The 13,699-nt window shown below is 43.2% G+C and overlaps 1 protein-coding gene across 2 annotated transcripts in view; it reads right to left on the reverse strand.

Annotated features, from left to right (window-relative positions):
* Nucleotides 1-6,098: 6,098 nt before the first annotated feature.
* The window catches only part of LOC112235473 (retinoic acid receptor gamma-A), a 113,279-nt gene continuing 105,678 nt past the window's right edge, over nucleotides 6,099-13,699 (reverse strand). For both annotated transcript variants that reach the window (XM_042299624.1, XM_042299625.1), the window contains 5 exons: nucleotides 9,382-9,545; nucleotides 8,529-8,705; nucleotides 7,634-7,838; nucleotides 7,194-7,352; nucleotides 6,099-6,540 (listed from right to left, as the gene is read on the reverse strand). In XM_042299624.1, coding sequence (XP_042155558.1) covers nucleotides 6,173-6,540; nucleotides 7,194-7,352; nucleotides 7,634-7,838; nucleotides 8,529-8,705; nucleotides 9,382-9,545 — 1,073 coding nt within the window. In that variant the 3' untranslated portion in view covers nucleotides 6,099-6,172. The remainder of the gene's footprint in view (nucleotides 6,541-7,193; nucleotides 7,353-7,633; nucleotides 7,839-8,528; nucleotides 8,706-9,381; nucleotides 9,546-13,699) is intronic.

The following is a 13,699-nucleotide window of genomic DNA, read 5'->3' on the forward strand; positions in this document are numbered from 1 at the left end:
CTAGTGATTCCATGCTACTGGTCTGGTCTGGTGCTACCATGCTGCTGGTTTGGTATGGTGCTGCCATGTTACTTGTCTGGTCTGGTGCTACCATGCTACTGGACTGGTTTGGTGCTACCATGCTACTGGTCTGGTCTGGTGCTACCATGCTACTGGTCTGGTCAGGTGCTACCATGCTACTGGTCTGGTCTGGTGCTACCATGCTACTGGTCTGGTCTGCAGCATGGTAGCACAGTAATTGACCTAATCACTGCTTGTAGGATTGGAAAGGTGGTGCCTGTGCAAACCCTGTCCCTGGGGGTTTCCATGGCAACGTGTTATTGGGGTTGCCTATATGGGGCAATTTAGTGGTTCCTTGTAAAGCAGCTATTTAGTGGTTCCTTGTAAAGCAGCTATGGACCTTATTCTAATCCCCAGTCCCTCTTTATTGATCTGTATTTAATTATTGTTAATTATAGCAATCATATAATTGATAGAATCCCTGCCTCTCTCAGTTTATCACTCTCCTCTCTAGACTGCATCTGTTAATAAAAGCAACCGTATAGTGTACTGTAGTTTGAAGGACACTGTGTGTAGAAGCATGCATCTCTACCTTCTCTGATATTATATTGCTGCCATATTAGATGATTCTGATGATTCAAGGTAAACACCTTAACCCCCCCCACTGCTATATTAGATGATTCTGATGATTCAAGGTAAACACCTTAACCCCCTGCTGCTATATTAGATGATTCTGATGATTCTGATGATTCAAGGTAAACACCTTAACCCCCCCCCCGCTGCTATATTAGATGATTCTGATGAACACCTTAACCGCCCCCGCTGCTATATTAGATGATTCTGATGATTCTGATGAGTCAAGGTAAACACCTTAACCCCCCCCGCTGCTATATTAGATGATTCTGATGATTCTGATGATTCAAGGTAAACACCTTAACCCCCCGCTGCTATATTAGATGATTCTGATGAACACCTTAACCGCCCCCGCTGCTATATTAGATGATTCTGATGATTCTGATGAGTCAAGGTAAACACCTTAACCCCCCGCTGCTATATTAGATGATTCTGATGATTCTGATGATTCAAGGTAAACACCTTAACCCCCCGCTGCTATATTAGATGATTCTGATGATTCTGATGATTCAAGGTAAACACCTTAACCCCCCCGCCCGCTGCTATATTAGATGATTCTGATGATTCTGACGATTCAAGGTAAACACCTTAACCCCCCGCTGCTATATTAGATGATTCTGATGATTCTGATGATTCAAGGTAAACACCTTAACCCCCCCGCTGCTATATTAGATGATTCTGATGATTCTGATGATTCAAGGTAAACACCTTAACCCCCCCCGCTGCTATATTAGATGATTCTGATGATTCTGATGATTCAAGGTAAACACCTTAACCCCCCTGCTATATTAGATGATTCTGATGATTCAAGGTAAACACCTTAACCCCCTGCTATATTAGATGTTTCTGATGATTCAAGGTAAACACCTTAACCCCCTGCTATATTAGATGTTTCTGATGATTCAAGGTAAACACCTTAACACCCCCCACTGCTATATTAGATGATTCTGATGATTCAAGGTAAACACCTTAACCCCCCCTGCTGCTATATTAGATGATTCTGATGATTCAAGGTAAACACTTTAACCCCCCACCCCCTGCTATATTAGATGATTCTGATGATTAAAGGTCAACACCTTAACCACCGGTGCTCCAATTATGGGATCCACAGAGCTAGAGAGAAGGGAGCACACCACCCTCTTATATGATGTCCTTGTTTAGCAAGACCCAAAGACAGAGATTTATTGTCTGTGATACCCACTGCTTTCCATGTCTGCGTACCAAATGGCACCACATCTGCTCTATAGTCCACTGCTATGACCAGGGTCAAAAGTAGTGCACTATGTAGAGAGTAGGGTGCCATTTGCGATGCATATCATGACCTATTAAAGTGTCTGCTTCATCCTATTCTATATGCATGGTTTGTCTACATTGGCACTGCTCACTGGTTGGCCTGTGTAGCCACAGTGCAAGAGCGCCCTCTATTGTTATTCACTGTGCTGAGATGCGATCACACTGAAATGATCTTGTACCCAGTGGTCTTGTACCCAGTGGTCTTGTACCCAGTAGTCTTGTACCCAGTAGTCTTGTACCCAGGCTCACGGCTCACTGCTGGTGAAGGGGCGGGGCTATCATTAAAAAAATAACCTGGTAATACATAATCGGAAGTGTAGTTTAAAACACATTCATAACGGTGTTGTAAGTAACATGTCATAACACAAGACACAAGACAAAACATTTTCCCATTCTGAGTCGAGGCTATTCCCGTAATAGAATGGACATGAACCTTCTTCTGACAGTATAAAAAGGTTCGCCATTTCGGTAAGGGCAGTTGGTCAACAATGGTCAGCCAGGGCTGTGATGGGTATTGTAATTTAATAGGATCTTTATGGTTATTCCCTCCGAGATATAAGGAAACTACCAATTGTTCAAACATTCACTCTAAACACAGATGAAAACAGAGTAAAAGTAAAAGTAACACAATAAAATAATCTGTTAATCTCACAAAAGTAATTTATTTATATGGCTTTTTCTTTGTATGAGTTGGTATGAACAGAAAATTGGACAATACCTTGGCTGTGTTGTACAGAAAATAAGACCTGCATCAGAACCATGTTGTGTCACATGACCTCAGCGTTGTGTTTGCATCATGAATGCCTGACAGGGCAGACAGAGAGGAGCGGTGATGAGGTCATCAAACCTCGCTTCTCTGCTCCGCTCGGCACCGTATGACATCACAGCACCATACAGAGAACATTCACCCAATGGCAGAGGAGACATGTTAAAGCATTAACACACACTCAAATCAGGTCAGGAGGCCCACATTCAGAGAGTACTGCACAGTAGGTCACTCTCTCTCTACTGCTGGGAGGCTGTCGCATTCCTGTTCATATTGCTTCACAGAGAGACTGCATACAAACCTCTGTACTGTATGTAGCCAGCCAGCTGCACTATGACCAGCTGGTTACATATTGACTGAGACATTTTGGCAACAAAGACGATTGAGAAGAAATGAAATATGAGAACACAAAACGCTGAGAGAGAATATCATACAACCTTACAAAGACATGATGATATAATGGCTTTTAGATGAGAAGGCAGTTGGTTTCTTGGATGCCAGCAGCACAGGTCAGGCATGGCAGAGCAGTGACAATGCTGCAGGCCAAATCTGGTCTGAGACAGGTTTAGTCTTTTCACACTAGCGAGCCAAGCCAAGCCAAACTGAGCTGTACAGAGCTGGCCTAGTTATGCACTCACCATAGTTGTTGGAACCATGGACTGAAGGACAATGTGAAGTCAGTACAGTTTGGGTTAGGTTGTCATGATAGTGTGAAAAGGGTAACAGACTGGCATCCAGGCCATTTGTAGACTAGTCATATCTCTTCTATGTACACAGAGATAGGGGTTCACTGGACAGATCCAATTGACTGAGTCAAAAATACACACACATAAATATTGCCTGTTTCTAGCAAACATGCTAGGGTTTGGTCCTTACAGAGAAGCCCTGAGAAGTCTGTTTCCATGTCGTTGTCCATAACAGATCCTGGTTGCGTGTGTGTGGGTGTGTGTGTGTTTTTGTGTACGCAATAGTGTCTGCTTGTGCACATCGTCAAATAGTTATTTAATGTGACAGACATCTGATGATTTCTGTTGAGATAAGATTGGCAGTGACGGTACTGTCAATATTGGACAATAAAGTTGTACTGTATTGTAACTTTGCTAGCGTTGCCTGATTTAATATTGTTGTATTGTATTGTATTGTAACTTTGCTAGCGTTGCCTGATTTAATATTGTTGTATTGTATTGTATTGTAACTTTGCTAGCGTTGCCTGATTTAATATTGTTGTATTGTATTGTATTGTAACTTTGCTAGCATGGCCTGATTTAATATTGTTGTATTGTATTGTAACTTTGCTAGCGTTGCCTGATTTAATATTGTTGTATTGTATTGTAAATTTGCTAGCGTTGCCTGATTTAATATTGTTGTATTGTATTGTATTGTAACTTTGCTAGCGTTGCCTGATTTAATATTGTTGTATTGTATTGTATTGTAACTTTGCTAGCGTTGCCTGATTTAATATTGTTGTATTGTATTGTAACTTTGCTAGCGTTGCCTGATTTAATATTGTTGTATTGTATTGTATTGTAACTTTGCTAGCGTTGCCTGATTTAATATTGTTGTATTGTATTGTATTGTAACTTTGCTAGCGTTGCCTGATTTAATATTGTTGTATTGTATTGTATTGTAACTTTGCTAGCGTTGCCTGATTTAATATTGTTGTATTGTATTGTATTGTAACTTTGCTAGCGTTGCCTGATTTAATATTGTTGTATTGTATTGTATTGTAACTTTGCTAGCGTTGCCTGATTTAATATTGTTGTATTGTATTGTATTGTAACTTTGCTAGCGTTGCCTGATTTAATATTGTTGTATTGTATTGTATTGTAACTTTGCTAGCATGGCCTGATTTAATATTGTTGTATTGTAACTTACTTTGCTAGCGTTGCCTGATTTAATATTGTTGTATTGTATTGTATTGTAACTTACTTTGCTAGCGTTGCCTGATTTAAAAACAGGATATCAAAGTGCTACATATATGGACAAGTGTCAATCTCTGTCTAAGCACCCGAACCAATATGGCTCATCTGTTATAGAGCCGAGATTTAGTGTGTGTATGTGTGTGTGTTTGTGTGTTTGTGTGTCTAATTTAGGCGTGAATATTTGATGTGTGTGTGAGCACTGGTTGGTGTCTAGGGTCACTGACTCTCTGTTTCTGAAAATGAGTTGCGAACTTTGGCACAAAGACACATGTCCAATCGGCAGCATAGTTTGTTGTGTTGAAAGAAAGCACATGGATTAATGCCAGTCCCCTGATAACAACAAATCACAACTTGAGTCACTGTAACACAAGTTAACATTACTGAGTTGATTATCATCGACATCTACAGCGAGCAAAAGTGCCCAAAAAACACCAGTTGGAAAGGAGATTCAGCTAGCGGTATGCCGGTTCTGATTCTGATTCCAAATCTCTCTATATCGCCGCTGGAAAACTCCTCAAACACAAAACCTAATCTGAAGAAATCAAAACCAGGATTACAAACAAAGACTAATAATATAATGGTATATAGATATGCAGGGACTTATTCATAAATTGAAATAAAAATAAAAATCAAGAAAATAAAACAAGAAGAAATTAAAACATTTTTAAAAGCCCAACAAATGAATTAGCATTTTCAGTTTGGTTTCATTCTGTATTTCTTTTTGAGAAGTGTGCTTTGCTTGGCATCCATATTTACTGTTCAGTTCATGCTGTCTGGTTTGGACATTCCTCTATATAGATACAAACAAGAAGATAGTAAAAAATGTGACATTTGCTTCGTCAAAGATAGTATTCTTGTCATCTTCTCTCTTCTCTATATCACAAGTCACAAGTCCAGACGGTTGCATCATGTGGCTTCTCCGTCTCTTGTTTTATTATAGTCTCACTGCATGGCACTTGTCAAGAACCTGCGAGTCAGGAAACCTGAGTTATAGTGTCTATACAGGCAACCATATGGCTCTGCTGTCCTGTCCTTCCCTGTCCTTTCCTTTCCTGCCCTGTCCTATGCTGTTCTGTCCTGTCCTTCCCTGTACTTTCCTTTCCCGCCCTGTCCTATGCTGTTTTGTCCTGCCCTCCCTGTCCTTTCCCGCCCTGTCCTATACTGTTCTGTCCTGTCCTTCCCTGTCCTTTCCTTCCTGCCCTGTCCTACGCTGTCCTTTCCTTCCTGCCCTGTCCTACGCTGTTCTGTCCTGTCCTGTCCTGCTCTGCTCTGTCCTGCCCTGTCCTGTTCTGTCCTGTCCTGTCGTACGCTGTTCTGTCCTGCTCTGTCCTGTCCTGCTCTGCTCTGTCCTGTCCTGTCCTGTCCTGCCCTGTTCTGTCCTATGCTGTTCTGTCCTGCCCTGTCGTACGCTGTTCTGTCCTGCTCTGTCCTGTCCTGTCCTGCTCTGCTCTGTCCTGCCCTGTCCTGCTCTGTCCTGTTCTGTGTGTGTGTGTTTGATTACGTCAGTTAGTGTGTGTGTTTGAGTGTAGAGTCTGCATATCTGTGATATCTCTCCTCCTCACTGCGCCCTCCCGGCATGGTTCTTCCTAGCCCCTTCGCTGCTACCCTCCAGAGCCCAGGATTCCCCCTCGCTGTCCGAGCCCCTGTCCCGATCCTCCTCCTCCCCATCATCATAGTCATCCTCATCTTCCTCCTCTGGGGAAGGCTCTGTCCCCCAGCTGTCCTCCTCGTCCTCAGCCTCAGTCTTCATGGTGGTGGGGGGCTTGGAGGAGGCTGGTGGAATGGGTGGAGGGGCAGGCGGTGGGGAGCTCTCTCCACTGCTCTCTGTTTGGTCCTCGAATGCTTCTGGGTTCTCTAACATCTCCCTGATCAGAGGAGGCATGGGGCCTGGGATCTCCATCTTCAGAGTGATGGCTCTCTCTGCCCCTGTACAGACAGGACAAAGAGAAAAGAGAAACGTTGGCATCATATCTGGAAAGTGATTCCTTTTGGCTCTGCCTCTCCTGTCTGTGCCCTTCCGTTCTGTACTCTCTCCAATTCCTGTATCCCAATCTTATTCTAACTGTCTTGTCAGAAAAATAATAAAATACGGAGAGAGAAAAAAGTCTACAAACCACCCTTGATGTTTAAGACAGTTTGGTTTAAATCTTAGCAAATCTTCAATGTGTGTCAAGACAGTTTGGTTCAAATCTTAGCAAATCTTCAATGTGTGTCAAGACAGTTTGATTCAAATCTTAGCATATCTTCAATGTGTGTCAAGACAGTTTGGTTCAAATCTTAGCATATCTTCAATGTGTGTCAAGACAGTTTGGTTCAAATCTTAGCATATCTCCAATGTGTGTCAAGACAGTTTGGTTTAAATCTTAGCAAATCTTCAATGTGTGTCAAGACAGTTTGGTTCAAATCTTAGCATATCTTCAATGTGTGTCAAGACAGTTTGGTTCAAATCTTAGCAAATCTTCAATGTGTGTCAAGACAGTTTGGTCCAAGTCTTAGCATGTCTTCAATGTGTGTCAAGACAGTGTTACAGGTGCTCTAACGGAGGATTCTCGACTCTAATCCACTGTACTAATACTGACCCTTAGTGCTGATGCCTCTGAGGTCAGTGATCTTCATCAGCATGCGGGGGAACATGTGGGGTTTGTTGGGGCGTCTGCGACGTGCGTAGATCTTCAGGGCCTCCAGGAGGGGCTCCTGCAACTTGTCCACCTTCTGGGGCTCTTCCAGGTCCATACGGTCTGAGAGATGGACGGGGGAGAGGACAGAGTTATATACACAATACATGATAAACAGGACCCATCCATCACAGTAGGATTGATGTAATTGCTGATTGATGTAATTGACTAAGTGTAAAGTATAGTGTATCTAAACCATATTTACCTCCAAATTTCTACTGTTATTGTAACTGAGTGAGGAAGTTATCCCAGGCTAACATCTCACAGACATTTAGCTCTGTATATCCTCTTAACATTGTATTGACTGGCAGTAAAATCATGTTAATCCCCTCGGGGTGCAGTACCTCCAGAGATGAGAGAGATGGCGCTGAGGAGGCCCGTCTCTGTGTCGTCCATCTCCAGAGGCAGCAGCTGGCCAGCAAAGGCAAACACCAGGTCTGTGAGCGGGCCGAAGCCTGCGTTGTGCATCTGGGTCCGGTTCAGGGTCAGCCCGTCTGAGAAGGTCATGGTGTCCTGCTCTGGAGTGTAGCGGGTGCAGATCCTCAACATCTAGGAGTGAGAGAGAGAGACACATATGAAATGTCTTCATTATTTTAGAACTTTGGTGAGTGTAATGTTTACTGTGAATTTTTTATTGATTATTTCACCTTTGTTTATTATCTATTTCACTTGCTTTGGCAATGTTAACATATGTTTCCCATGCCAATAAAGCCCTTAAATTGAATTGAGAGATAGAATTAGAAAGAGAGAGAGAGAGAGAGAGAGAGAGAGAGAGAGAGAGAGAGAGAGGGGGGTGGGGGTGGGCGGTTGAAGACAGAGAAAGAGAGGGGGAAGTATACCATAAATAAAATCGATTATCTGCATACCACAGGAAGTGCATACCACAGGAAGTTTGATCCATATAGTAGGCTATGTTTACAAGCATTTCGCTACACTCGCTACACTCGCATTAACATCTGCTAACCATGTGTATGTGGCCAATTTGATTTGATTTGTTCTACATCTATTGTCCATAAAACATCTTCAGCTATTCAACTATCCCTCCATGCAAAGTTATACTTGCAATGATACCTCTATCCACTGAGAGGCACTGTCCTCTTATCATTACATTTACACATGGCTTTCTGAGTACCAGTTATTATATAATGGGAACCTTTCGACAGATCTCAACTATGACTGGTGAGACTTTATTTGATAACACAGAGGGGGTTGAGGGGATGGGAAGAACCAGGTAAGTACCAGGATATCCAGGCAGGCTGATTTGAGGAGGGTGATCTGGTCAGCGATGGTGAGGGTGGTGAAGCCGGGGAGGCGCTTGGCAAACTCCACGATCTTGATGATGCACTTGGTGGAAAGCTCACTGAACTTATCCCACAGCCCCAGGTCCAGCTGCACGCGCTGCTCTGCACTGGAGTTCTGGAGGACGGAGGAGAGACAGAGAGATATATTATGAGCATGGTGGAGACACAGACAGGGTTAAAAGACAGGGTTCTTACTCAGCCAGCTCTCACAGTCTCACAACAGAATTAGACGTCCGTACATGTTTGTCAAACGTAACATTTCAAACTCTGAAATCTTCAAGTTAGGTATAAACTCCGAAGGGGTAAGGTAAGGGATAGGCTTAAAACTCAAATCTAAAAAACAACTTTTTATCGCAGGATTCAAACATGCACAAGAGGTAGATGCTTACGCCCATCCACCATCCACGTCCACAACACCTTAGCAAAACCAAAACCTACTTGAAGGTAACAGCGCTCACTGTTGCCCCTAGTGGACGGTTTCCATGTAATTTCCCATCGTCCTCAGACATGGATGGACGTTGTATACTGACTTGTATCACGGAGGACCTGGCTGTCTGACTAGACATCAATCAGCTAGAATAATAATATCACTGACTGAACATCAGCCAACCAGGTAGAATGCTCTCACAGTCTTACTTTACACCAACTGATCACCTTACCCCTGTTCTCACACACTGACCATTGGAGAAATAAGATTTACCCTAAACTGGCCTTTTGAGTTGGGAAAGTATACATGTTCATAGCAGATTTGTGTCCGTATGTTCGAACAGAAAGGTGTGTGAGACTCTCACGGTGTGGTATTTGCCCAGCTGCAGCAGTGAGGGGAAGGTGTCTTGGTGGGCTTTGCTGACTTTGTTGACCAGCTCCTCCAGTTCTCCACTCAACTCATAACTCTCTGGCAACACCAACTCCTCCTTCACGTCTTTCTTCTTCTTGTTCCTGTCATTACGCACCGCTGAGGGGTGGGGAGGTGTGTGTGGGGGGAGGAGGTGAAGAAGAAGAGGAAGAGGAGGAGGAATGAGAATCTCAGTGACAACATGGATCAGTCATGATATGTAGGCCTAGCCCCTGATGCTCTGCAATTCTGACCTGTATATATAACCACTCCAGTACCCCTGCACATTGAATAAGGTACTGACACTGACCTGTATATACAACCACTCCAGTACCCCTGCACATTGAATAAGGTACTGACACTGACCTGTATATACAACCACTCCAGTACCCCTGCACATTGAGTAAGGTACTGACACTGACCTGTATATACAACCACTCCAGTACCCCTGCACATTGAGTAAGGTACTGGTACTGACCTGTATATACAACCACTCCAGTACCCCTGCACATTGAGTAAGGTACTGGTACTGACCTGTATATACAACCACTCCAGTACCCCTGCACATTGAATAAGGTACTGACACTGACCTGTATATACAACCACTCCAGTACCCCTGCACATTGAGTAAGGTACTGGTACACTGACCTGTATATACAACCACTCCAGTACCCCTGCACATTGAATAAGGTACTGACACTGACCTGTATATACAACCACTCCAGTACCCCTGCACATTGAGTAAGGTACTGACACTGACCTGTATATACAACCACTCCAGTACCCCTGCATGCACATTGAATAAGGTACTGACACTGACCTGTATATACAACCACTCCAGTACCCCTGCACATTGAATAAGGTACTGACCTGTATATATAACCACTCCAGTACCCCTGCACATTCAATAAGGAACTGACCTGTATATATAACCACTCCAGTATCCCTGCACATTGAGTAAGGTACTTACACTGACCTGTATATACAAACACTCCAGTACCCCTGCACATTGAGTAAGGTACTGACCTGTATATATAACCACTCCAGTACCCCTGCACATTGAGTAAGGTACTGACCAGTATATATAACCACTCCAGTACCCCTGCACATTGAGTAAGGTACTGACCTGTATATATAACCACTCCAGTACCCCTGCACATTGAATAAGGTACTGACCTGTATATATAACCACTCCAGTACCCCTGCACATTGAATAAGGTACTGACCTGTATATATAACCACTCCAGTATCCCTGCACATTGAGTAAGGTACTTACACTGACCTGTATATACAAACACTCCAGTACCCCTGCACATTGAGTAAGGTACTGACCTGTATATATAACCACTCCAGTACCCCTGCACATTGAGTAAGGTACTGACCTGTATATAAAACCACTCCAGTACCCCTGCACATTGAGTAAGGTACTGACCTGTATATATAACCACTCCAGAACCCCTGCACATTGAGTAAGGTACTGGTACTGACCTGTATATACAACCACTCCAGTACCCCTGCACATTGAATAAGGTACTGACACTGACCTGTATATATAACCACTCCAGTACCCCTGCACATTGAACAAGGTACTGACCTGTATATATAACCACTCCAGTACCCCTGCACATTGAATAAGGTACTGACCTGTATATATAACCACTCCAGTACCCCTGCACATTGAATAAGGTACTGACCTGTATATATAACCACTCCAGTACCCCTGCACATTGACTAAGGTACTTACACTGACCTGTATATATAACCACTCCAGTACCCCTGCACATTGAATAAGGTACTGACCTGTATATATAACCACTCCAGTACCCCTGCACATTGAGTAAGGTACTGACCTGTATATATAACCACTCCAGTACCCCTGCACATTGACTAAGTTACTGACCTGTATATATAACCACTCCAGTACCCCTGCACATTGAGTAAGGTACTGACCTGACCCCCTGCACATTGAGTAAGGTATATGACCTGTATATATAACCACTCCAGTACCCCTGCACATTGAGTAAGGTACTGACCTGACCTGTATATATAACCACTCCAGTACCCCTGCACATTGAGTAAGATACCCTGTATATATAACCACTCCAGTACCCCTGCACATTGAATAAGGTACTGACCTGTATATATAACCACTCCAGTACCCCTGCACAATGAATAAGGTACTGGTACTGACCTGTATCTATAACCACTCCAGTATCCCTGCACATTGAATAAGGTACTGGTACTGACCTGTATATACAACCACTCCAGTATCCCTGCACATTGAATAAGGTACTGGTACTGACCTGTATATATATCCACTCCAGTATCCCTGCACATTGAATAAGGTACTGGTACTGACCTGTATATATAACCACTCCAGTACCCCTGCACATTGAATAAGGTACTGACACTGACCTGTATATACAACCACTCCAGTACCCCTGCACATTGAATAAGGTACTGGTACTGACCTGTATATACAACCACTCCAGTACCCCTGCACATTGAATAAGGTACTGGTAAGATACTGACCTGTATATATAACCACTCCAGTACCCCTGCACTGACCTGACCTATATATAATCACTCCAGTACCCCTGCACATTGAATAAGGTACTGGTACTGACCTGTATATACAAACCACTCCAGTACCCCTGCACATTGAGTAAGGTACTGACCTGTATATATAACCACTCCAGTACCCCTGCACATTGAATAAGGACTGACTGACCTGTATATATAACCACTCCAGTACCCCTGCACATTGAATAAGGTACTGACCTGTATATATAACCACTCCAGTACCCCTGCACATTGAATAAGGTACTGACCTGTATATATAACCACTCCAGTATCCCTGCACATTGAGTAAGGTACTTACACTGACCTGTATATACAAACACTCCAGTACCCCTGCACATTGAATAAGGTACTGACCTGTATATATAACCACTCCAGTACCCCTGCACATTGAGTAAGGGACTTACACTGACCTGTATATATAACCACTCCAGTACCCCTGCACATTGAATAAGGTACTGACCTGTATATATAACCACTCCAGTATCCCTGCACATTGAGTAAGGTACTTACACTGACCTGTATATACAAACACTCCAGTACCCCTGCACATTGAATAAGGTACTGACCTGTATATATAACCACTCCAGTACCCCTGCACATTGAGTAAGGTACTGACCTGTGTATATATAACCACTCCAGTACCCTGCACATTGACTAAGGTACTGACCTGTATATATAACCACTCCAGTACCCCTGCACATTGAGTAAGATACTGACCTGTATATATAACCACTCCAGTACCCCTGCACATTGAGTAAGATACTGACCTGTATATATAACCACTCCAGAACCCCTGCACATTGAGTAAGGTACTGGTACTGACCTGTATATACAACCACTCCAGTACCCCTGCACATTGAATAAGGTACTGACCTGTATATATAACCACTCCAGTACCCCTGCACATTGAGTAAGATACTGACACTGACCTGTATATATAACCACTCCAGTACCCCTGCACATTGAGTAAGGTACTGACCTGTATATATAACCACTCCAGTACCCCTGCACATTGAATAAGGAACTGACCTGTACCTATATAAACCACTCCAGTACCCCTGCACATTGAATAAGGTACTGACCTGTATATATAACCACTCCAGTATCCCTGCACATTGAGTAAGGTACTTACACTGACCTGTATATACAAACACTCCAGTACCCCTGCACATTGAGTAAGGTACTGACCTCTATATATAACCACTCCAGTACCCCTGCACATTGAGTAAGGTACTGACCTGACCTATATATAACCACTCCAGTACCCCTGCACATTGAGTAAGGTACTGACCTGTATATATAACCACTCCAGTACCCCTGCACATTGAGTAAGGTACTGACCTGTATATATAACAACTCCAGTACCCCTGCACATTGAATAAGGTACTGACCTGTATATATAACCACTCCAGTATCCATGCACATTGAGTAAGGTACTTACACTGACCTGTATATACAAACACTCCAGTACCCCTGCACATTGAGTAAGGTACTGACCTGTATTTATAACCACTCCATTACCCCTGCACATTGAGTAAGATACTGACCTGTATATATAACCACTCCAGTACCCCTGCACATTGAGTAAGATACTGACCTGTATATATAACTACTCCAGTACCCCTGCACATTGACTAAGGTACTTACACTGACCTGTATATATAACCACTCCAGTACCCCTGCACATTGAA

This window comes from Oncorhynchus tshawytscha, linkage group LG16 (genome assembly GCF_018296145.1).
Source record: "Oncorhynchus tshawytscha isolate Ot180627B linkage group LG16, Otsh_v2.0, whole genome shotgun sequence".
NCBI classification, from domain to species: Eukaryota; Metazoa; Chordata; class Actinopteri; order Salmoniformes; family Salmonidae; genus Oncorhynchus; species Oncorhynchus tshawytscha.